Source organism: Thrips palmi, unplaced genomic scaffold, assembly GCF_012932325.1.
Source record: "Thrips palmi isolate BJ-2018 unplaced genomic scaffold, TpBJ-2018v1 HiC_scaffold_2, whole genome shotgun sequence".
NCBI classification, from domain to species: domain Eukaryota; kingdom Metazoa; phylum Arthropoda; class Insecta; order Thysanoptera; family Thripidae; genus Thrips; species Thrips palmi.
In genome coordinates, this window is record NW_023144629.1 from 213851 (window position 1) to 236903 (window position 23053).

The 23053-nt window shown below is 40.3% G+C and overlaps 3 protein-coding genes across 4 annotated transcripts in view; 1 reads left to right on the forward strand and 2 right to left on the reverse strand.

Moving 5' to 3' along the window:
- Positions 1-100: 100 nt before the first annotated feature.
- LOC117647430 (85/88 kDa calcium-independent phospholipase A2-like) lies at positions 101-4463 on the reverse strand. Of its 2 annotated transcripts, none has more exons than XM_034389168.1 (14): positions 4254-4463; positions 3793-4149; positions 3620-3710; positions 3423-3547; positions 3168-3345; positions 2716-3078; positions 2114-2277; positions 1764-2027; positions 1523-1695; positions 1291-1441; positions 1026-1217; positions 781-952; positions 606-701; positions 101-506 (listed from the first exon to the last, which is right to left on the reverse strand). In XM_034389168.1, the coding sequence occupies exons 2-14, from the start codon at positions 4023-4025 to the stop codon at positions 291-293; spliced, it is 2418 nt and encodes an 805-aa protein (XP_034245059.1). In that variant the 5' UTR covers positions 4026-4149; positions 4254-4463; the 3' UTR covers positions 101-290. The 2 variants fall into 2 exon arrangements, with proteins under 2 accessions (XP_034245059.1, XP_034245060.1); XM_034389169.1 differs by having other exon boundaries at positions 4236-4463.
- Positions 4464-4710: 247 nt separating this feature from the next.
- On the forward strand, positions 4711-6082 carry LOC117647432 (coiled-coil domain-containing protein 25). Its single transcript, XM_034389172.1, has 6 exons — positions 4711-4896; positions 5026-5073; positions 5222-5313; positions 5407-5586; positions 5669-5871; positions 5956-6082. Exons 1-6 carry the CDS (start codon positions 4872-4874, stop codon positions 6032-6034), a joined length of 627 nt encoding a protein of 208 aa, XP_034245063.1. The 5' UTR covers positions 4711-4871; the 3' UTR covers positions 6035-6082.
- A 202-nt stretch (positions 6083-6284) lies between these two features.
- LOC117647304 (fat-like cadherin-related tumor suppressor homolog) overlaps positions 6285-23053 on the reverse strand; it is an 89243-nt gene continuing 72474 nt past the window's right edge. Inside the window, exons 19-53 of the mRNA XM_034389011.1 lie at positions 22739-22980; positions 22224-22655; positions 21907-22135; positions 21575-21827; positions 21271-21491; positions 20975-21181; positions 20653-20904; positions 20413-20571; positions 20174-20345; positions 19861-20085; positions 19088-19111; positions 18242-18478; positions 17947-18147; positions 17672-17866; positions 17286-17591; positions 17003-17211; positions 16774-16918; positions 16534-16695; positions 16113-16430; positions 15738-16019; positions 15396-15653; positions 14881-15309; positions 13895-14787; positions 13556-13807; positions 13141-13449; positions 12889-13056; positions 11037-11379; positions 10614-10945; positions 10306-10533; positions 9829-10225; positions 9446-9748; positions 9160-9365; positions 8836-9076; positions 8553-8744; positions 6285-8465 (exon numbers count right to left, since the gene is read on the reverse strand). Coding sequence (XP_034244902.1) covers positions 8158-8465; positions 8553-8744; positions 8836-9076; positions 9160-9365; positions 9446-9748; positions 9829-10225; positions 10306-10533; positions 10614-10945; positions 11037-11379; positions 12889-13056; positions 13141-13449; positions 13556-13807; positions 13895-14787; positions 14881-15309; positions 15396-15653; positions 15738-16019; positions 16113-16430; positions 16534-16695; positions 16774-16918; positions 17003-17211; positions 17286-17591; positions 17672-17866; positions 17947-18147; positions 18242-18478; positions 19088-19111; positions 19861-20085; positions 20174-20345; positions 20413-20571; positions 20653-20904; positions 20975-21181; positions 21271-21491; positions 21575-21827; positions 21907-22135; positions 22224-22655; positions 22739-22980 — 9330 coding nt within the window. The 3' untranslated portion in view covers positions 6285-8157. The remainder of the gene's footprint in view (positions 8466-8552; positions 8745-8835; positions 9077-9159; positions 9366-9445; positions 9749-9828; positions 10226-10305; positions 10534-10613; positions 10946-11036; positions 11380-12888; positions 13057-13140; positions 13450-13555; positions 13808-13894; positions 14788-14880; positions 15310-15395; positions 15654-15737; positions 16020-16112; positions 16431-16533; positions 16696-16773; positions 16919-17002; positions 17212-17285; positions 17592-17671; positions 17867-17946; positions 18148-18241; positions 18479-19087; positions 19112-19860; positions 20086-20173; positions 20346-20412; positions 20572-20652; positions 20905-20974; positions 21182-21270; positions 21492-21574; positions 21828-21906; positions 22136-22223; positions 22656-22738; positions 22981-23053) is intronic.

A 23053-nucleotide genomic window follows, 5' to 3' on the forward strand; every position in this document is an offset into this window, starting at 1 on the left:
TCTAGTCTTGAAAGTTGCCTGTAAGAAATGATGGGCAATGATGAGCCACTCCGCACACTATTTTGAGGACCTTTTTGGCCCTAAGCAGTAAGTTATAGTGTAGTGTTAGAATATTTTATTACTTAGTTCATTACAAATGTATTTAACAAATTCAAGATAGACATCTAAAAACAATTTCCATAACAATTTCAAATACCAAAAAGACATTAAAGATAAAAGTGAAAAAGGTGACAAAAAGGCAAAAGGTTATTTTACGTAAATCACATTCAATATTTGCCACAGGATTTTGTCTACCCTCTTAATATCTCAGCCAGCTCATTCACCACTGTGCGCTGGCTGTGCATGTAGGCTTGGCACTCCCACGCCATGTTAACAAGCTTCTCGTCACTTCTTTCATCCATGTTTATATCCTCTGATAGCTGGGGAGTGAAACGGTAGAATGGGACTCCAAGCGATGAACACCACGACCTTGCTCTGTCCACAACTCGACCTGAGCTTTGAGTAGCCTGATTTGAAGGAAAGAAAAAGGAAAAATTGATGAGGAGCTCATGAACATTTTTTCTGTAGACAGAGAGATAGGATAAATTAAACTGTTGGTTTCTTACCTGGTCAATGATCAGAGTTATAAGATTAGAGACTCCAGAGACAAGCTTGGTGGCATTCCACAAACTACCCGGGCGGCCAACATCAATGTCTTGAAGCTAATAACAACCGTATATTAAATTTATGATAAATTATTAAATGAAACGAACATTACTTTATCAGCGTAGCGCAACATACCTCCGTAGTGGGAATGTTCCCAGTTCCAATAGAAACCAAAGCAGTGATAGGGGCCAATTCGGATTCTCTCCCAACTGCTTTTAAGGCCATATTGTATTCATGAATCTCTGTCAAACAGTCCAAGGAAGGATTATTGGCTATCAGACCGCCATCCAAGAAAAATCCATGAGCCCTGTATGGAAAAAAAATAAATTATGACCAAAGGACGTGCTAAAGATTTTTTTGTGGTACATAAAGCCACTTACCCAAAGTAGGTTGGTGCAGCTCCTGATGCACGTGCAGCTTCCCATAAAAACTGCTCATGGTATGAAACTGGCTTCTTAAATTTACCATGAGAATATTCATCTTTTCCAAGAATTTGAAGAGGAGACTCATAATTACGGAATAAATGTAGGTCAACCGGTTTGCGATCAGCCAATAGCCCAGTAATCATAAGCCTAAATTTAAAAGATGCATAAGTCATCATGAAAGCATAACAAAAGCATGGGGTAAGCTCAATGTAAGACATACTTTGGGTGTGTGATTTCTGACATGACAGTGTCGGCACCAAAACAGTCTTTCAAAATTTTTTCCAAAGGTTCGTTGGGATAAGGTCTGTTACCAAGGAAAGCAGAATCTTTCATTCTAAAATACAAACAGAGGCAATCTTGTAGAGATTTACCTGCACACAAAAGGACAAGTAAAGACAGTGTTCTCAATTCATTACATCTAGCAAATCTGAGTGATCTTCAAATATACTGACCGACAGCTAATGCCAATGCCAGAATTCCTCCCGTAGATGTCCCAGAAACCCAATCAAAACACTTAATAATAGGTTTGCCGACAGCCTGTTCAATTTCTCGCAGCATGATAACCAGGACCACACCTTTGATTCCTCCACCGTCAAGACACAGAGCATGAGATCGAATTCGGGAACTGCAAGACACAAGATTTTAGTCAATTAACAGTGAACTTCATAGTTATTTTCATCTTTGTTGTCTTACCTTTTATCTCCATTTCTATGAGAAGCAATATCCATGGCATTCGTGGCCAAGATTTGGTCTAATGCTTCTCTAGCATAGATAGCATATGGGGAGGGAGGGGCAGTTCCGTTGAACTTTCCTGTGAATGAACATCCTGAGGTGCATTCCTTCATGTCTTGACTGCACCGTGCAGCCCCAACCGAATGAAGGAGGTACAGAATCTTGTTGCCATCAGATGATGTATCCTTTGTTGCTAAATGTCTAGCAGTAGCCCCATTATTATTCCTGAAATATGCCGTAAGAGAGAATCAACAAAATTTTATACATTCTATGATAATACAAATACTTTTCAAAATGTCAAGTCTTATTACTTATAATTCAAAGAAGCTCCAAAAACAATTAAGGCTTGGACAGCGGTTAAGTTTCGATTAGTCACAGCAAAGTGTAAGGGGGTGTTCCCATCGCAATCTCCAATATTAAGGTCAGCTCCATGGGAGAGAAGTGCCATTATACAATCAAGACGTTTTCGCATTACCTGAGCAGATTGAAATAGAAACCTTTATTAACAGTTTATTTTGGTATGATTGTAATAATTTCATTGCAATCAACACAAAATATTGTCTAAGGTGGAACCATTAACTAATTTACAAAAAAATACACCACTACTTCTAAGCAAGCATTAACAAACAAGGCACTCAGTTTCTTTAAAATAGTTATTTTTATGAAGCGGTCTACATCAGTAAAAATACACTTCTTACAAAAAGTATACACAAATAGATATTGGAAAACAACAAAAAGATTAACCTTTTTTAAAATTTATCAATAATTGATGTGGAATAAAGATAAATTTCATTTTCCACCTGGTAGAAAGCGACGACTTTTGGTTAGAGTTGTTTTTAGATAAGAATATCGCAATGTGTGCAGAAAACCAGTTAAGAAAAATGGGAAAAAGAAAAACATGTGGTTTACCAACCATTAAATGTAAAGCAGATCTTCCATCAAAATTAAGTGCATTAATATGGCACTTTTTTTCCAGGAGTGACTCTACAACTTCACGAGAACATGACCAATGCAAGGGAGTGCCCCCAAATTTCATATCTTGTGCATGAAGTTTGCTTGAAAACTCTTGCACCAAATTTCCTAGTATTCCTGGTTCCTTGGGTGATGTATCGTTCTCAGAATATTTTTCTGTTGCAGCGGATATGTTACAGTCTGCCCCAGCCACCATAAGAGCCTTCACACATTCTGGTTTGTCAGCGAGGCATGCCACATGGAGAGGGGTATGTCCTTTAGCGTTGTGGTCATTAAGACACTTCAAATATACATCTGTCAAAAGCTGCGCAATGGGAATTAATAGAAGAAAAAATTAAAGAAATAAAAGTACATAAATTAGGTTTGTGTTTGAAACACTTCAAAAATACTCACAGTGAGAATTTCTTTGCTAGTGCTGGCAGCATAATGCAGCACTGAGTTGGCTTCATTATCTACACAGTCTAGAGAAATTTTCTTTCCGATGAGGGTTTTGATAGCCTGAACATTTTGAGCCTGAATAGCAACTAAGAGTGGTGTCATCCCTGTATTGGGATCAGCTTTATCAAGGAACCTGAATTAACATAATTATGATGAGAACATGCGAAACATAGGAAATAAAACATTATTGAGTGATTTTCTAGAACTAACTCAGAAACTGCATCTGAATTCAAAGCTGATATCAAATCGCAGTAGGCAGCCAGGTGAGCAATATTCCATCCAGGGTTATTTTCAAGTCCATCACAAACTTTTTGAATCATAGTCACATTACATTCCTTGAACATTAAAAAATGATTAAAAACACACGTTACTCCATAATCAGAAAGGGAAGCTATGAAACAACATACCTCTTTAGAAACGCCAAATATCACAGGAAGTTTGTCTTTCAACTGATCAAATCTCTTTTCAGCATTATCAGTACTTTCTACACGATACAAGCTGAAATGGGAAGAAAAAGGTATAGAGATTAGTCTGGCCTTGGTATCAAAGTTAATTCAGCATTGGCGATGTTAGCACAAACCTGAATCCTTTGCTGGCTGACTCTAAAGCTGGAGCTAGAACAACCTCATACTTTTTTTCAGCAGGGCCGTAGAGGACAAGGTTCTCTTCCCTTCGCTGAACCACTCGTTTAGTGTAACGATCCAGCTTCACTTCCAGCACCTTGTTGGGGATCGACTCAGGACTAAGGATGTTCCGGATGAGGCCTCCCGTGCCCGGGGCCAGCTTCTCCAGGCCATCCCACCACTCAGACATGGCTTGGTCACACAGACTCTATTCTGCTCTAGGTCCTCTGGGTTCCTGTGGGTGCAGCACGCCTTCTAGGTGTGGTTGGCCTCCTGACCAGCGACACCACGCCGAGCTGGCCGGATCGAAGTAACTGGAAATCAATGACAGTTTCAACACGCTTCACGTATTTAGGAGGCGGACAAATTATTGAAGTGAATTAAGAAGCCAGTTACTGACAGCCAGCTTCCTGCCCACCTAAGTGTCACCGTCAACCACTGCCCGCACCACACCAATCAAGTCGACTTCACAACGAAATGACAGAAAGTATGGCTTGTGCGATGACTGAGGGCGGCCGCAGTGATGCACAGTCCGAAGGTCATGTCCGTTTGTTTTTGTCCATGGCGCTAGGACTTATGACATGAGCTGGCCTAGCAGACGACTTCACAACACAACACTCAACAGTTGACAGCTGGCTCTGACTCATTGTTATTTTCTCATACTGTACGGTAACTGCTCCGTGTTTCTTTTTTAACGCTGCTGAAGGCTTCTGGAAAGCTTCCACTATTTTCAAAAAGAGCTGTTCTTCTGGATATTTTCCTTTAAAGTTCTACCTCCGTAATACGTGACAGAAAAGTGTTGGAATTGGACTTCCCCACCGAGCCAAATTTTCGAGTGCAATATTTTTCATAATAATTGCAGGATGCCAACACAAAAATACGGAAGGTACGGAAGGTGCACCAACCATCCACATCGAAATCTTTCACGCTGCTTTCACGTTAACCATTTGCCCATGTGTATTTGACTTCGGACATTTTACTGAAAGTTTCAGCCGGAGGATCTTCAACACAATCTGATCATCACAAAATCGTTAAAATGGTGGTCTACTTCAAAAGTGATGGTGAGTTTTAGTTGAATTACCTTTGTTTATAATTCTAGGTGAACCTAACCCCATGATGTTGTTTTGAAGTGACATTATTTGTACTATTTTAATGTTCCCGTGAATCAATGTAACAATTTTTAATTACAGTTGAGAATCCACCTATCACTCTGTTCATGGGAAACGACAAATATGAAAGTAAGTAACCAATCACAACATAATCCTAGTGGTTGATGCGCTCTGATCAGTATTTTCTACATTGTTAATCATTTAGGTTATTTTCACTGTATGACACTTTATTTTTATAGTAAATTTATGTATCTGATTTGTACGTTAATTGTTGCAGACGAAGACCTTATTAAATGGGGCTGGCCTGAAGATGTATGGTTCCATGTGGACCAACTCTCATCTGCACACGTTTACCTTCGTCTAGCTCCAGTATGTAATCTTTCTTTATTGAATAGTTGAAGAAATGTTCAACTGTAAACTAAAACTGAGTAACCTAAAAAATAATTCCTTCTCTTGTTTCAGGGTCAAACTATCAAAGAAATTCCTCCAGCTGTGTTAGAGGATGCTGGCCAGCTGGTGAAGGCAAACAGCATTTCTGGATGCAAAATGAATGAAGTAGATGTAGTTTATACAATGTGGAGTAACCTGAGAAAAACCCCAGAGATGGACGTTGGTCAAGTTGGGTTCCATAATGATAAAGAGGTATATCATTTGTGTTTTTCAACATTCATCTTCTTATTTTACGACCATTTAATAAGCAGGTATATTCTTTTGTTTCTTCTAGGTTCGTAAACTGAAAATCTCAAAAAATAATCTAATAGTTAAAAGACTGGAAAAAACTCGTGAAGTGGACCCACAGCCAGATCTACGGCACCAACGTGAAGAGCGAGACAGGAATGAAAAAGAAGGGAAGAAAAAACAACAAAAGGAAGAATTGGCCAAGCAGAAAGAAGAGGAAAGAAGGCGGAAGGAGGAAGCCGAGACTAGGTAGATATTCACTGATGTACTTATGTCTCAGATGTTTTAAAAGCTACCGAGGTGTGTAAAATCTAAATTAAATTTTCTTCACAGGAGTTACACAACCCTTATGAAATCTGAAAATATGAAGACCAACTTGGATGGAGGCAGTGACTCGGATGACTTCATGTAAATGGCATTTTGGTGTGTTAATTGTATTAAAATATTTCCCAGTTAGTCATTCTTTGTCCTGCTTCCCTTGCTCTTTGAGAGGAGAGGGATACTGGTATTTTTATGGTAGCCTATGAGCAGAGCCCATGGTAGCCAGGGTTTGTCTTCTGTTCTGGTTCTGAGCGGCCTGCGTCAACTTGAGGTTTCATCCATCCGTGGAGCCAGGGGTAAAGTGGTAAGTGACAACTACAGTAGGTAGGAAAGAGGCCATCTTCTTTTACAAACATAGTTTATTATTTACAAGATATGTACACTTTTCATTGACCCTATGTTTTTCTAAGTATACATCTATCAATGCACATTGAGGGTATCTATGTATTGACAGTTTTATTAAAACTAACTCCAGCATCTTACTTTGCTAGCAAGAGAGTAATATCACACTGGTCATTATCTGCTATGACCCTGACTTTTTCTAAGAGCACTCAATTTAAGAACTCTCTAATCAAAGCAACTGGAAATTAATTCACATTTTCTTTCCTTGGCTTTGACAACCAGTTGTCACAACAAGAAAATAAAAGTCTCAACCCTTTCAAGGAATGAAAGGGTGGTAAAGCTAGAGGAGACAATGCACCAAATAAAAAGGTCATACACCTAGAAAATATCACAGATACTCTTTTAAGATCAATGTAAACATCATTGAAATTTAAAGTTGGTCTGATATGGTACCTAAAAAATTAAAGTTTTAAAAATACTCAGCATCCAGGTAAAGAAAGATGGACACAAACAAGGTTAAAAAGTAAGAGGTTGAAGTTGCCTGATCTGTTTGTGCTGTGACATAGTTTAAGAATATAGTGGAAATCAACTGAAGTCCCTACAAACAAATACAGTATTGTCACTGACAAATGAAATATGAACACATATGGGACAAAGACTTTGTGATTGGCACAGAATGTTAAAGCTGCTAGATCAGTCAATAAATAAAAAAGTAGCTGCAAGGGAATAGGAAAAAAGTGGGCTGCTTCTGCATCAGCCACTAATTGGATGACACTGAATTTTGTACAAGCATTATCAGATATATCACAAGTCATATTCATAGCTTTTAAAAACACCGCAAAATATGACGTTACTGTACAAACAGTAAAATGGGAAAAAAATCTAAATCAAAACAGATACTGCATTGAGATGAAACCTAAAAATGCCATAAGGTATAAGAAAATGGGAGAAAACTCACAGGGAATAAAAAAAAACTGGCATGTTGAAAATACTGAGCAATAAAATAATGGGATGTTGGTGGGTAACATCTTGACAACAAGCTCCAAATTATCCAAGCAACATTTTGCATTGACTTTAAAAAGGAAAAGATAAATAATTTTTTTTTTAAATCTTAGACCTGATAAGAAAGGTAGGCCATCAATGTAAAACTTCTCATAAATCAGTCCTTCAGTCATTCATGTTGAGAAATGAAAAGACAAGAGAAATTTCATCACACCCAGAAGTGTAACAAACATTTCCAAACATTTTATGCCTTTAAGTCAGTCTTCACTTTATAGATTCCATCCACTACTACATCATGCCATCAGCTTGAAATTCGTGCAATGAATGAGATCAATTCTCTTAAACTAATGGAGGGGGATCTCATTTAACATTTGCAGTATCTGCATAAGTTAACTCGTAATCAAAACAAACAGACTACTAAGAAGAAAAAATAAATTATGAATTTGGTCATAGATCAGGTTAGATGCAGTCTTCAAAACCAATACTGCAAAATAACAGAAGTTTTATGGTGAACCAGTTCACATTCACTTCAACAAATTTTAGGTTTAAGTAGCCCAGTCATTCATAGAGATTTTCTGGATTAAAGTGGCCCCAAAACAATCTTGCATAAAATTAAAAACATAAAACTGTAAGACAACGACACAAAAACTAAGTGTACAAAAGCTACATTGGTTTTGGTAGATCAAATATTTCATCTTGCAGAAGGACTTCTTGAAGCTAAATGGCACAACAGTTAAAAAAAAAAAAACAACAGCTAAGAGTGAGTTACAAATATTTGATCTTAACAAAAAAGAGGAAAAGTTAGCACACTGCCACAGCCATGTCATAACAATGTGCGAATGTGCTGGGAAGCTCCCAGCATCGTTGGTGTCATACAGATGTCTGAGTGACTTTACCCCATGGGTGGTGGATGTCGGAGCATTCAATTTCGGAATCATCAATGTCACATAAATTTGTTGACAGGTCACTCTGGCTTCTTAATAAAGATCTCCGCTGATGATGTTGACTGTGAAACCCATATGGTGCAACATCATCATCATCTGACTCTGGGAGTGGGTTATTTGGTAGGTAGTGGTTTGGATGGAGCAAGTAGCTGTGGGCATCGACTTCTGCTTCATCCACAGACTCCTCTTCATTTAAAGTTTCCATATCACGAATACCATTAATACTTTCTCCAACTGAAAATTGTAAAGGTGAATATTAAAGTTGATGATTTGTTTCTGATGAGCACTGCTCACTTGAAAAATCTGGAATGTAGAACCCACCTGTAGGTAAGCTGAGATTCATGATAGGTCTTCCCTCATTACTTTCATCACTATGAAAACTACTGGAGTCAGGAACTTCACTCCCTGGAACTTCAGTAATGTTTGGCAGCGGGGGTTGGCTTGATCGTGACCAATCTGAAATATCCCAATGATATCCAGGAGAACGGCAGCAGTCATCAGCAGCTTTTCCCCCTGAAAATATACAAACAATACATCAAGAGTTGTCACAAATACAAGCTGTAAAAAATTAACATCGAACAGTTAAGGATAGTATTCAACCAACCATTGTTTAGTTTACTCATATCACTCAGGGGAAGTTGTGCATTAGGAACACCAACAACATTGAGAGGCGACTGACGGTTGAGATTGCGTAGATAATCGGGAGGCACATTTTCCAGTTCATCTCCAGCAGAACCATAGCTCCGCAAGGTGTCCAAGTTGTTGAGAGTTGCGGCAATATACTGTTCATGGTGAGTGCTCGGTGTGAACGATGCAGGGCGAGCAGGACAAGTCAGGGGCTCCCTCTGCAACATCAATAGTGATCAGTGAGGATTGTTTTGTTTTTAAGACAGAATTCTGGAAGGAAGGGAGGAGAGCTTGTGCTTACCTGACTGACTTCCAGGTTACTGAGCTTGGAGCTTCTTTTAAAGTCCGCATTTGTGACCCTTGTCGAGTTTAACACCATGTTATCCTTGTTGGTGCCATTATTAATATGACTACCTCGATTGTTGTTCCTTCTATTTATGCGACACTTGCGATAAATAATGCAGCCCAGAACAAAACTTATGATCACAAGAACAACAACTCCAATGCCTGAAAAAAGAAAAATGAAAAAGTCATATTTACAGTGAAAAATAATTTGTAAATTGAGATTTGAAACAAATAACACTTGCCTATGATTTCATCCCGAGTGACATTATATATTGAAGATGTTATAGAAGTATGAACAACAGCAGTGTTGCAATCAATACCCGTCATGTTGATGGGACACAGACAATAGAAAGCCCCAGGCTGGTTCACACAAGTCCCACCGTTGAGACAGGGAGAGGAGGCACATTCATCAATGTCTTGAGCGCACAACTCTCCAGTGTAGCCCAACAAGCATTTGCAGAGGGGACCATTATCACCTTCCTCACAGGGCACGCTGTTTGAACAGGGATTGGGACTGCAGTACCGTCCATACTCACATCGTTTACCTGCAAGAAGCAAAATTCAGATAAGAGCCAGATGAAAGAATGCAGACATTGAGCATTGATTTTCCCATATTTGCACATACCACCCAGCCCTTCTTCACATTCACATTTGTAGGAGCCACTGGGCAGGGGGATGCAGCGCCCTCCAAACAGGCAAGGAGAGGATAAGCAGGGAGCTGTGTCCTTCTCACACCTGCTGCCCATAAATTGTTCGGCACACAAGCATGTAAATCCTTCAGGGTTCGATGGGTCATCTCGACAAGATCCGCCATTCAAACAGGGGTGGAGACCACAAGCCCCAGGACTTGAGAGGGGTCCACAGGTAAACTGGACATTTGCAAGACGTTTAAGAGCCGCATAGGAGTTTGCACTTGCAGAATGTAAAGGCAAAGGAGTTCCCCAGAGCTGCACAGCGTCGAGGCATCCTGTGAAGCCTCTGGATGATGTTTCGAAACCTTTTACAGTTCCATGTGGCTGCACCTAAAAACAAAACAAGTCAAAAGTTTGAAAACAGAAAGCTTAGTCTGAACTTGAATCTAAACAACCATATTTTAAGTCACCTCTGATCCGAAGTAAAGATAATGTTGAGGAGAGTTAAGTATATCTGCACTTGCAGGAGAAACACCCTGGGCAACATGAGTTCCATCAACTGTGAGCTGTGCTCTGTTGCCCATCCTTTCAAGGCTGATTTCATGCCAATGGCCATCATTTACAGCCACACTCGTGACACGGACAATGCCTTCACCACTTCCAAGTTCAAATCTAAACTGCACAATGCCACCAACCACCTGGTACACAAAATTTTTAAAAAGTTAATAATTTTATGGATTATGAATTTGAGGCAATAATAATAAACAATCGAGCATACCTCTAAAATAGCATAATCAATTTTTCCAGCGATGTACAGTAAGTTTCCAGACGGATGGAGAGTGCGCAAGCGTAAAGTAGCGTTCAGCTCTCTTTCAAGCCAAGGCCTAGTGATGGCATAAAACGCATAACTGCGCCCAGTCATTGACATTGGACTGCGAGGGTTGTAGCAAACATTTTGGCAATTGGTTTCATTCTCTTGACAAACAGGACCTGCGATTCCCTCAGGACATTGACAAGCAAACCCTGATGATGAAGAATCGGGAACGCACATCATGTTCTCAGGACAAGGATTGCTAGCACATTTATTTACTGCAATATCGCAGTGTTCACCTGTTCAAAGAAGAAAAAGAAAAAAATTAGACCAAAAATCCATTTTAAGAAACATAACATGAATAAGAGGGAGGAAATGGTTATAACTAACCTGAATAGCCTTGGGAGCAATGACAAACTACTTCTAGTTGGTGATGTGGGGACACAAAGCTTGACAATTGAGTGCTAACCACAGCAACAGATGTTCCATTCAGGGACACCCTGTCCTCACAGGTCCCAAACGCACAGTAAGCATCTGTGCAATGCCTCTGTGCAACTTGATCAACAACTAGTCCAGTTGCCAATTCTAAATCTTCAATGTGGGATGATACAATATTTCGGAGACTATCAACTTTAACATACCCAATGCCATTAGGGCTTCGCACAACAAACAAGATCATGAGAAGGTTGGCAGAGTCTCTCTTCATTCTCCCAATTGAAGAAAACTGAGCATCCTGAAAAATTTGTAATGAATGAATATAATTTTCACATATTAAGAGGATATGGTACACCTCCCCAGAAGCGGCATTTCCAGGGACGCGCAGGGACCTCTTTCTAACGCCGTCCTGGCCACACCGTTCGAGGTATCGATATGAAACTTGGCACACGGGCTCAGAAGGGATCAATCTCAATGACGGTGCGTTCAAAAAAATTTTTGAACGCCTAAGTTAGGCCCCAGGGCAGTCCAGTTCTGGTCCAACTTTCGTTCACAACAAGTCCTAAGAAAATGGGAATATCGAAAAAAGGGCGATGGTACGTTCTAGATTGACATTTGCTCTTTCCAGTGATGAAATCCCCGTTCCTGTGCGACTAAAATTAGAGGCCAAAACCCGGTAGACCGCAGACCTCTGCACGGTGATTTTTGTCATCTCGCAGAGTTTTGAAAAGGCACTGTCGTAGACGGGCTATGCTGACCCCCGCCTGCCCCCGCCCCTGCCCCTCCTGGCTGCCTGCATGCAGCCCTCTTCTTTGTCTCTGCGCCGGGCCCCCTGCCGGCTCTCCGCCCCCGCCTCATTCACGCGCCGGAGCCGATGAGTCGAAGGGTCGGCAGCGTGACAGGCCGATTTATGGGCCCCAGACCCCGGCAGTTAAATTTTTGAACGGATTATTTTAGAGTTTTAGGATTTGGCGAATGAGGTCCAGCGCACGATTGTGGTTTCAGGCAACTCAAAAATAAAGTTCTACGACCATTTTGACCTTAGCTCTCCAGTACTAGCCCCGCCACCGGACTTGATTACGTTCGGGAAAGCCTAGGTCAAAATAGTCGCAAGAACTTGAATCTTTAGTCGCCTGACACCGCAATGGCCCGTTGGATCCATCTGAGCAAGTTTCACAACTCCAAAATGAACCGCTGAAAAATTTAACTATTTAGGCACGGGGCCATAAATTGACCTGTCACGGTGCCGATCCTTGGGCGAGGGTGGCGGGCCAGGCTGTGCCCAGGCAGTCCCTATTCAGTGAAACAAAGTTGGCGACAACATGTGCGGGGTCTGGGGCCGGTACAGCTCGTCGACAGATACATTGCACTTCTTCTCTTTGACCGGCTCCGGAATCGCCGAAAGTCGCCGTGCAGAGGTCTGCGGTCTACCGGGTTTTGACCTCTAATTTTGAACGCACATGAACGGGGATAACATCTCCGGAAAGAGTAAATGTCAATCTAGAACGTACCATCGCCCTTTTTTCGATATTCCCATTTTCTTAGGACTTGTTGTGAACGAAAGTTGGACCAGAACTGGACTGCCCTGGGGCCTAACTTAGGCGTTCAAAAATTTTTTTTGAACGCACCGTCATTGAGATTGATCCCTTCTGAGCCCGTGTGCCAAGTTTCATAACGATACCTCGAACGGTGTGGCCAGGACGGCGTTAGAAAGAGGTCCCTGCGGGTCCCTGGAAATGCCGCTTCAGGGGAGGTGTACCATATCCTCTTAAGAGGATAAAATCAGAAATTAGTAAGGAATCCATACCTGGGCACTAACTAAGATAATATCCTTTACTTTGACAGACAGAATTTTATGCAATGCTCGAATGAAACCTTTACGGTGGTTTTGAAGAAAGTCCTGGGCTTTAATGCCTCTAAAACTAATACTTAATGAGTCTTTCAGCATTTCATCTGAGACAAGCTCAACCCACACCTAAGGAGGAAAATTGCAATGATAATTAGCATTGCGTCAGACATTCATGACGACAGAACAAAACAGAAAGAAAACAAGTCTCACCTTAATTGTGGCATATGAGATGAATTTTCCATCCGTAACTGACACATTGAGTTTGTACTGGCCCACATCAAGCTGAGGCGATGCGAGAATTGAACCATTGCCAGAGACGCTGAACAGAGCAGGTTGACTGGCCGCAGCAGCAGGCTGAGGCGTGACCATGGGAACAAGTTTATAGGCCAACTGATCATACACATCTTGATCAGTCGCATGCACACGACCCACTTCGCCTCCCACAAAGTTATCTTGGAAGGAGTTGATCCAAATTTCAAGAGGTGTTACAATGGGTGGGTATTGAGACTCCTCCACAACCTGTAGGAAAATTGTAATAAAATGAATGGAACAAGTTTAATTTTAGAATAAAATATAACACAGTGGGTAATTAGCTACAGGACTTAAACAAGTTCAAATTACAAACCTTTATGAACACCCAAGTATCAGAAGACAATGGAGGAAGCCCATAATCAAATACACGAACTTGCAAGACATAGGAGTCCTTGTTCTTGTGATTAAATCGTGCGGCAGTTCTGATTACTCCATCTTGTTCAATGCGGAACATACCAGCATCATTTCCTGCTATTATTTCGAAAACAAATGGCTCAGTGTTGGGGAATGTGTCAGCATCCGTGACTTTCAAATGACAAACTGCATATCCAAGTGGCTTGTCCTCCTAGAATTAGATAAACAAGATATAATTAAATTAAAGTATTCAAGGAAACAAATACATATAAAAACTGCCATCAGATACTCAGCATACCTGCACAACTGCAGTGTAATTTTGTTCAGAGAAGATGGGAGCATTGTCATTGACATCAGAAATTTCTACATTCACTAGTGCAACACTTGATAGTGGTGGTATGCCTCCATCCACGGCCTCCACCTCTAGTACGTAGCTTGACAAAACTTCTCGATCAAGTGGTTTGACAACAGAGATGTATCCAGTGGCACTATCAACTGAAAATTGTTTCAGGTTGTCACCATTTCGGATCCTGTAGATTATCTTCCCATTGGCATCGCTGTCGAAATCACTTGCAGTAACTTGTAGAATTTTTCCGCCTGTATGAGAATCCTCGCGTATTCGTGCCGCATAGGACGGTCGGTTAAAGATAGGAGCATTGTCGTTGCCATCTGAGACTGATATGTTGATCGTAGCCTGATTGCTGAGTGGCGGATCACCTCCATCCACTGCCTCAATAGTCAGAAAATAACTTTTACAAATTTCATAATCTAAAGGCTCCCGGATACTAAGAACTCCTGTTTTACTATCAATGGCAAACTTCTTGTGACTGTTACCACTGACAATGGAATAAGATATTTCTGCATTGACACCAATATCTTTGGAGGTAGCCATCACTTTAACAACTGTGGTATCCACAGGTGAGAGTTCAGGCACCAAAGCATGGTACACTTTAGACACAAATTCTGGAGGATTGTCATTCACATCAAGAACATTCACAAAAAGATGTGTCCGGTTCCGAAGTTGCGGTGTGCCTTGGTCAGATGCCTCTATTGTCAAATTATAACGGTCCACTAGCTCTCTATCCAGAGACTTGGCAAGTGTGACAATACCACTGTCACTAGTAATTTTAAATTGGGGGCTGGAGGTTGGTTCAGCTTCAATAATTGCATATCGCACCTTGCGATTGATACCTGCAGGAAACAAATACAAAAGTACAGAAAAAATGCCAAATAATATTCTTATGTGCAATTTTAAAGATTTAGATGAATTAAACTTTGCCTCACCTGTATCATTATCATTAGCATGCAATTTTGCCACAAGTGTTCCTATTTGAGCATCTTCAGAGAGTGATGCTGTGTATGATGGAAGAGTGAATTGAGGAGCATTGTCATTTACATCTGCTATCACAATTTCTACTAATGAGCTGCACTCCCATCCTTGAGTTGTTCCAGTTCCATCCCGATCTTGCACATGAGCAGTTAGTAGATATTTGCTCTGGGTTTCACGATCAAGATTGTGAGCAGTCCTCAGATGGCCTCCAGCTTTATCCAAGGTAAAGTGCTCAGCCCCTGCACCAGTTAAGTAAAATCGCAGGTTTTCACTGGAGCCTTCATCAACATCTGAAGCTCGAATACTTAACAAGAATGTCCCAGTGTCGACCTCCTCAGAAACAACTGAGCGATATCGATGGCGTAAACAGTATGGTGGGTTGTCTGTTAAATTTCAAAAAGTAGGATCAAAACATGAGCAAACAAAAATAAAACCAAAAACTACCTGATGTTCTGTTTTCGCTCCTTACCATTTGCATCTAAGATCTCAATGGACACATTAGAACTTGTCACAAATTTCCCATCTGTGGCCACAATTTGTAAATTGTAGTGAGGCACTGTTTCCCTATCCAGGGCGCGAACGACATAGACTTCCCCAGTTGGTCGTACAGACAATTGAGATGCAGGGTCACCAGACACAATGTAGAGGTCAACTGGCATCTTTACAGAATCAGCATCTGAAGTAGCTAGTTGCATAATGACAGTTCCAGGTAGGGCATCTTCATTCACTGCAAATAAAAATTTAGTTTCAAATGAGTAAATGAGGGGAAAAGAGTGCAGAGGCAAAAACAGATAACAGAAATTAATCTTACCTGCTGCCTTGTATAGACTATTCGAGAAGGCTGGAGGGTTATCATTGTAATCTTGGACTTGAATGTGCACTATGGAACGTGTTGAATGCTTAGGATGGCCATTGTCACTAGCAACAACAGTGAGTTTATAGTGTTGCTGAGCTTCTCGGTCCAAGTGCAAAAGGGTTGTGATCCAACCAGAATGAGGATCAATTGCAAAGGTGTTAACCAAACTGTCGTCTTCTAACTCCAGAGAATATCGCACTTCTCCATTGCTTCCCTGATCTGCATCTTCGGCTGTCACTGAAAAATTCACAACAATATGAAGATAAATACAAAACATTCAAGAAAATTTTACATTTTTCAAAGACTGAAGGAGAACTGGGTACCACAAACCTTTGATAATAGAAGTTTTCTCGTCAACATTTTCTGAAATTACAGCAGCATAGGAGTTAGAATGGAACTGGGGAGCATTGTCGTTTTCATCCAGCACCTTAAGGGTGATCTCTGCGAGGGCAACCAAAGATGGACTAGTGTGTGTTTCTGCGAGCACGGCGATGTGGTGGTGGTCAGCAGCCTCCCGGTCGAGAGGCTGCTGCAGAGTCAAAGTGCCAGCTTCGTCAACAGCAAACAGGGCATTGTCCTCTTGGCCAGAGACAATACGGTAGGAAACTGACATGTTCGTCATAGTTTTCAATCTTGCAATCACAGTGCCTGAAAAAAGCGGTGAGGTAAATAATTTTGCTAAGCACAAGAAAACTATGAAATACAGGTCTTCACTTGTATTACAAGGATAAATGGACAGAAAGTATTTTACCAATAGATGACTTTTCAGAGAGGAAATACTTTTCATCTTTTCTTTGGAAAATAGGTGGCGAGTCCCCTGAGCTCATGATGTACACTTCAACTGGTGCATCAGAATGTCTGGAGGGCTTTCCCCTGTCTTGTGCGCGGACAAAGAACTGGAATACTTGGTTTTCTGCAAAGCAATACAAGATGTTAAACTGCTATCGGGCAACGAAAGAAAATGAAAACATTATTGTGTCGGTTTAGTTACCATAAGGAACAGCACTCTTTAGCAGGTAGATGCCACCTGTCTGCCTGTTGACTCCAAACAGGTCTTTCACTCCAGGCGACTCTTTCTCATAAATACTGTACTCAACTTGAGAATTGATGTCTTCATCTTTGTCAAAAGATTTTACCTTGAAACATAAAAATAATACAATATTTAATCAAGCAATGATTTATGGTAGCAAAATGAATTTATATCAAACTGTCAAAATTACCTTGAGGAAACCTGAGTTAATGGTCAAATTGCTCATGACTGAAGCTTTGTACTCTCTCTGCAAGAAGTATGGAGTGTTGTCGTTCTCATCAATGACACGAACACGAACTATTGTGTGGCCTATCCTGCCTCCATGATCAGCGGCAGACACTGGTAACTCATACATTCGTCGCTTTTCTCGGTCTAGCTTCATCCTTGTAGTGATTTCTCCTGCAATTTTTTAGATAAAAGTCAAAGTTGGACAAGAGCAGTCTTAATTTACTGGTGAGAAAGCAACTACATACCTGAGTTCTTATGGATTGAGAATATCTCACTGAACAAGGGTGATGTGATAGCATAGGATACATGTCCATAGGCACCATGGTCGGCATCAGTTGCCTTTAGAATTATAACTCGAGAACCAGGTGCTCTATTTTCAACCACAGTTGCTTCATAGAGGTGTCGGCTAAACACGGGATCATGGTGATTTGCTGGTTGCATTTCTATATGCACACGTGTGAAACTTGTGTAAACTCCATCAGTGACAGACACATTGAGGGAGTGAGCAGTGTGAAATGGAAGCTGATGCAAGTTAATAAGTTTAATGATGCCTGAAACATTATTCAATTGATTGATTTTACAATGCAACTACACACTTACAAACATTAATAAAGCAAATGACATTTGTTACCTGAGTTGGGTTGAATAGAAAATGTTTGCAAGTCATTTCCACCGACAATTGAGTAGGTGAGGTGTCCTTGATCTACTGTGTCTGCATCACTTGCAGTTACCATGGTCACAAATTGGCCTCTTGCAGCATCTTCAGAAAGAACACAACTGTAGGATGGCAACTCAAACTTTGGTGGGTTGTCATTCATGTCAAGAACTGAATAAAACAGAAGCAATAAATACAATTAACTCTTTGCATGTCAATAATCTTTTCATTTTAACTGAAAATAGTTTTACCTGAAACCCAAACATGTGCAGTAGTTGACAAGCTTGGAATGCCACTGTCATTTGCAATTACTGTAAAATGATGGGAGTCCTGTCTCTCACGGTCTAAGGCTTGCTTCAAATACACTGACCCATCTTCACTATCAATGTGGAAGTATTTTGTAGCATTGCCAGAGTCTTGGAGCATTGAGTACCGCACAACTGCATTAATGCCTAAAATGCAAAGTCGAAAATCAAATAACAGCCTGAACAATGAACCAAAAGAAGAACACAAATCTGTCAATTGAGAGAAAGAAATTTCACCAACCTGTATCATTATCACGAGCTGTCACTTTAAGAAGAGGAGAGCCGAATGTTGCTGCTTCCGAAACAGCTACTGTGTACGAATCGTTGATGAACTCCGGCGGGCAATCATTCACATCTTCAACTTGCACATTCACTAGTACATCAGAGCTGACACCAGATACTGAGTCAACAGCTCGCACAGTCAGTTCATAAGACTGCTTGTGTTCAAAATCAAGTTCGTCAATGACATACAGCACACCTGAGGAGACAAAAGGAATAATTAATAGGACTGTATAAAAATAAATCATATAGCAACAAATTAATAAATTTGCTGCAATCAGAAATGCAAGAAGCTGCTCAGTTGATGTAATGATAAAGCAACAGAAAGAGAGAAAAAAACGAAAACACACGCACGCACACACACAGCTAAATTTTCAGGTGTACAGAAAAAATATGCAGAATTCAATCAATATTCTTGCTTAAAAACAAACATACAGAGGCAAAGCTGCTTCAATGTGCTGAAAAGAAAATTTAGGACCGTAAAAGCACTTGCTAAAGCACCAAGCACAGCCATGGCATTTTTTTCCAATTCATGCAAAAGCCAAGAACACAAAAAAACTTATGAGCTAAATATCAAAATACGATTAAATAATCGACCAAAGGCATGGAGGGAAAACTTAAAATTACAAAACAAATAAAAACGATTATAACTATTTCAAACAATAAAAAAAACCATATGCTAAGTTTGTAAGTGAAAACCAAAAATAAATACTAAAAAATTCAAAACAACTGGTTATAACTTTTTAAAAATTTGAAATCTGAAAACTCATTAACACACACAATAAACATGAACGAAATCAATACTCACAAGCCCCATTGTCATTGCTTCCAGCTGTAGGAAAGAAAAGTACGAAATACGAATGAGATAACAGCAGGATAACAATGAAATAGTTAATTTTTTTCGCTTTCTTTACTCCTAGGTTTGTATTATTGAACCCCCTCAATGTATGATTTGTCACTAACTACACAATCACTTTCAAGGTAAGTACTAAGAAAATTTGGGGGAGGGGGGGACTGTCCAGTTAAAAGCACTATCTAGGTGTCAGTCACATTTGGATAATTCAGTAAAATGTTAATCATAATGCATCTTAGTTGAACAATAAACCTTCAAAACTACAGCAAACAGGTAAGTCAAGCCACAACCACTCTCACCAATGGGCATGCTACTAATGACTTCACAAGTAATACATCAAGTCAAATCAACCACCCCATCACCACAAGCACAACATTATGGAAACTCAGATAAATAACTCGGGGAATTGGTGGGGGTCTTTAGTTGGGGAAATGAAGATAAACTGTTGGCTTAGGGAATATCATGGAAATATACAGAATGCTAACTCCCATAAAAAATTCAGAACAAATGTAGTAAATTCTTCAATCTGGAAGGGTGAGGGGAGGGGGAGGGACATGCACACTCCTCAAATTGCACTCTAAGACCCATACCCTGTTTACTCCAAACACCATCAAACCCTGGAATTATGCAACAGTCAAAACTTAACAGTGACGTCTGGTGATATGATGTTGTTACCAGACAGGAACCTAACAAACTCTTGATGAATTATAATTAACTTTTTTACTCACCAGAATTAAAATCAACAGCAAACTCTTCAAAGTCATTCCCATTCACAATTGAGTAAATTAGTTTCCGCCCTAGAGCAGATTCTGCTGAAATACTGAGGTCCAATGGTGAGAACAATTCAATGTTTTCGGGGACAGAAACAGTGTAAAACTGTTTCCCAAACACGGGCATTGATCGATCAATCACTTTTACATGTACAAAAACGTCCTTGGAACATGGGCTGACACCTGCAATGATAGGAGGTGGAAAAAAGACTTAGATAAAGGTGCAGTTGATCTTTTAACACATAGTGGTGAAGAATATGCAGCTACAAACCTCCATCATAAGCTGCAATTAGAAGTTGGTATTCTTGATTGTGACCTTCCAAATTCTGTTTCAAGCTTATTTCGCCAGACTTTCGAGCGACTTTGAATAAATCACCATGTCCTTTCTTGAGTTCATAGCGGACTTCTCCATTTTCACCGCTATCCAAATCAACAGCTTGCACCTGAAAATATGATAGTGTGAAGAAACTATGCTTGGGTAGAGCTATCAAGGACAGTTTAAAAATTTACCTTTGTGATCACTTCTCCCCTTTGTGAATCTACTGATGCTACAGCATAGTATGGAAGGTTTACAAAAATGGGGCAGTTGTCATTCACATCAATAATTGTCACATTAACTGTAACATGAGCTACCCTGGGTTGACCATCACCAAAATCTCTGCTCCGAGCCTAAGTGAAATTGAGAGGTCAGTAAGGACAATGCACACAAAATCTGTATCATATTAATACAAGGATTGATTCAACACATACCTCTACAATCAAAGAATGATGCTCTTGTTGTTCTCTGTCAAACCGTACACCAGTTGTTCTTATAGCGCCAGAAGTTTCACCAATCACAAACAGATCAGTGGGATTGAGTATTCTGAATTGAATATGCTCATTCAGAGCAGAACCCAGTAAATTCACAACTGTAACTGTTGTGATTTTGGTACTGTTCTCCACAATATTTGCTAAATAGACACTCTTTTGGAACACTAGTCCTGAATTTTCGGACTTTTGAACCTGTGAAAACCGCCATAGTATGAGATTGCACAGTAAAAGTAAAGACCATTATAAAAGCAAGGAAGCCTACCACAACATTCAGAGGGGCAGTAGTAGTGAATTTTCCATCTGTAACTTTGACGTTCATCTTGAATGAGCCTTTCTGCTGAATTTTGGAAGGATCAACAATAGACAACATCCCAGATTTGCTATCAAGTAAAAATGTGCCATCAATGTTGTTCTCAAGTTCATATGTCAATGAAGAAGGAGATCCTGAATCTCTATCAGTGGCATTGACCTGAAAGAAAATTGAGATACTCAAGATTAGACACATCTAAATATAAAGGGTCTATAAAATAAAATAAATCTGTAGATAATTGGCCTTACTTGAAGCACAACAACATTGGCATAGGTTGGTAGGAGCAGTGTAGCATTGTACTCAGTTTGAGAAAATTGTGGTGGGCAGTCATTGACATCAGATACATTAATTAATACTTCAGCAAACACCTCTGAGGTGAGCTTTGGCTTGCCTCGGTCAGAAACTCTCACATGAAATTGGAATACAGGCATTGTTTCGAAGTCCAGCAGGTTTACTGTGCGAATCGCACCTAGAAAGAAAAACAAGGACTGGTTAGCAAAACCAGGTTTCAAGCCTGACTAAATTAAGCTTTTAATACCATTGGAAACAGACCTGTGCTTGAGTCAATGTGGAAATATTTGCGAGGCATATTTTCCACAATGTCGTAGTGAAGAAGAGCATTCAGATCTGAGTCTTTGTCTGTCGCTTTGATTACCAATGGTGTGCTTGTATTTGTAAGGACTAATGAACCAACAGGAGCATTTTCAGGTAAAGTACCATGGTAAAGATTCTGAATGAACCTTGGAGAATTGTCATTCATATCAAGTACATGCACAATGACATGGGAACGGGCTTTGGTGCCGGCCTGAAACAAAACATTTTTTTAAAATAAAGCCAACAAAAATTAGAATGAATCAAACAACAGTGAGTATTGCAATCCTTACCATGTTAGTTGCTTCTATTGTCAAATTGTAGAAAATTGTGTGTTCATAGTCTAGAGGTAACTTGGTACTAATAACACCAGTTGATGGGTTCATTAGGAAAACACCATCACTGTCCCCATCCACAATTTCAAGAGTGCATGAGGATGTGCTTCTGATTTCTACATGTTTCACATAGGTTCCGGGAGGAAGATTTTCATAAACCTCAGCTAGTAGTTGATCTTTAGTAAACCTGCAAATTAGAAAAAAAATTAACATAGTGAGTTATTGCATTGCTGCTTGAGTGATGGTGAGTCCGTCAGATGTGAGTTGCTCCGTACCTTGGTGGAGCGTTGTCAGCCATGGTCACCATGATGTGAACTGGCACAGTGGCAGAAAGAGGTGGAACTCCTTTGTCGGTTGCTTTGACTGTCAGAGTGAATTCTGGGTAGTGGTTTATGTCCAATTCGCGAGCAACAGTCAAATGACCCAGCGATGGCTCGATTGAAAACATGTTTCCAACATTTCCTGATGCAATGGAGTAGGTAATTTCTGCATTCTTTCCTCTGTCTTGGTCTGTAGCGAGAACTTGCATGACAGCAGAACCGGGGGCTGCACTTTCGTACACTCGACCTTGGATGATTTGGCTTGAGAACTCTGGAGCATGATCATTGAAGTCATGCACTACCACTAAGACTCGGGCATAGTTTCTTTTTGATGGAGTGCCTTGATCCTTGACCATTACTGTCAAAACGTGTTCATCCATGGTTTCACTGCAATAAATGGAGTGACATCAACATTTCTTAAATCCACTTTTGACAGCTGAGGAAAAATTTGCTGTTGGCAAGGTACCTACCAGTCTAAATGTGCAGCTAAAGACAATACACCTGTCAGAGAATCAACTCGGAACAATTCAAGAGAGGCCTGGCTCCTAGCAGTGTGTAAGCTGTAGAACACTCGATCAGTGCCATCAAGATCAGATGCGTGAAGTTCAAGAAGAGAGGTACCAATCTCAGCACTTTCCGCAACTTCCACCCTGTACTCAGACTCAGAGAATTCGGGACGGTGTTCGTTGGTGTCTAGCACAGTTATATAGAGCTGGAAAGAAAATACAAAAGGAAGTTAAGTGTTTGCTTATGGGCAATTAGTGATATGACAAACAATATAAACC

Excerpts from the sequence above, each read along its gene's own strand:
- LOC117647430 (XM_034389168.1), bottom strand. The coding sequence starts at position 4,025 with ATGTCTGAGTGGTGGGATGGCCTGGAGAAGCTGGCCCCGGGCACGGGA. Across the intron at positions 1,696-1,763 it reads CATAGAAATGGAGATAAAAG|TTCCCGAATTCGATCTCATG; the intron begins GTAAGACAACAA and ends TGTGTCTTGCAG. Across the intron at positions 702-780 it reads GGAACATTCCCACTACGGAG|CTTCAAGACATTGATGTTGG; the intron begins GTATGTTGCGCT and ends GGTTGTTATTAG.
- LOC117647432 (XM_034389172.1), top strand. The coding sequence starts at position 4,872 with ATGGTGGTCTACTTCAAAAGTGATG. Across the intron at positions 4,897-5,025 it reads GGTCTACTTCAAAAGTGATG|TTGAGAATCCACCTATCACT; the intron begins GTGAGTTTTAGT and ends TTTTAATTACAG. Across the intron at positions 5,074-5,221 it reads GGGAAACGACAAATATGAAA|ACGAAGACCTTATTAAATGG; the intron begins GTAAGTAACCAA and ends TAATTGTTGCAG.